Genomic DNA, 324 nt, shown 5'->3' on the forward strand with positions numbered 1-324 from the left:
CCCCTCCTGTTGGCACCTGCCCCATGGGAGCATTGGGACCCCATTCGCCTCGTGCCACATCCAACGTCAAGCCCCCTGGCATCGCGGGGCTTGCGTGATGGCTTCAGTGGGTTTGGGAAGGGTTGTGCCTCCCAAAGACTGCGGGGGCTTCCCCATGCTGACCCCCTGCTCTGTCACCCCACAGTTTTTCCCCAGTGCTGACACCTTCCAGAAGGCGCTGCGGGAGGAGGAGAAGCGGAGGAAGAAGGAAGAGAAGCGGAAGGAGATACGCAAGGGCCCGCGCATCTCCCGCTCGCAGTCGGAGCTGTAGCGTGCGGGGACTTG

General features: G+C 63.6%; 1 protein-coding gene across 1 annotated transcript in view; it reads left to right on the forward strand.

Annotated features, from left to right (window-relative positions):
• Positions 1-324, forward strand: part of CCDC134 (coiled-coil domain containing 134) — a 2,677-nt gene extending 2,353 nt beyond the window's left edge. The window contains exon 6 of the mRNA XM_010291489.1: positions 185-324. Within this exon, the coding sequence (XP_010289791.1) occupies positions 185-310 (126 nt within the window). The 3' untranslated portion in view covers positions 311-324. The remainder of the gene's footprint in view (positions 1-184) is intronic.

This window comes from Phaethon lepturus, unplaced genomic scaffold (assembly GCF_000687285.1).
Source record: "Phaethon lepturus isolate BGI_N335 unplaced genomic scaffold, ASM68728v1 scaffold40277, whole genome shotgun sequence".
In the NCBI taxonomy this organism is placed as follows: domain Eukaryota; kingdom Metazoa; phylum Chordata; class Aves; order Phaethontiformes; family Phaethontidae; genus Phaethon; species Phaethon lepturus.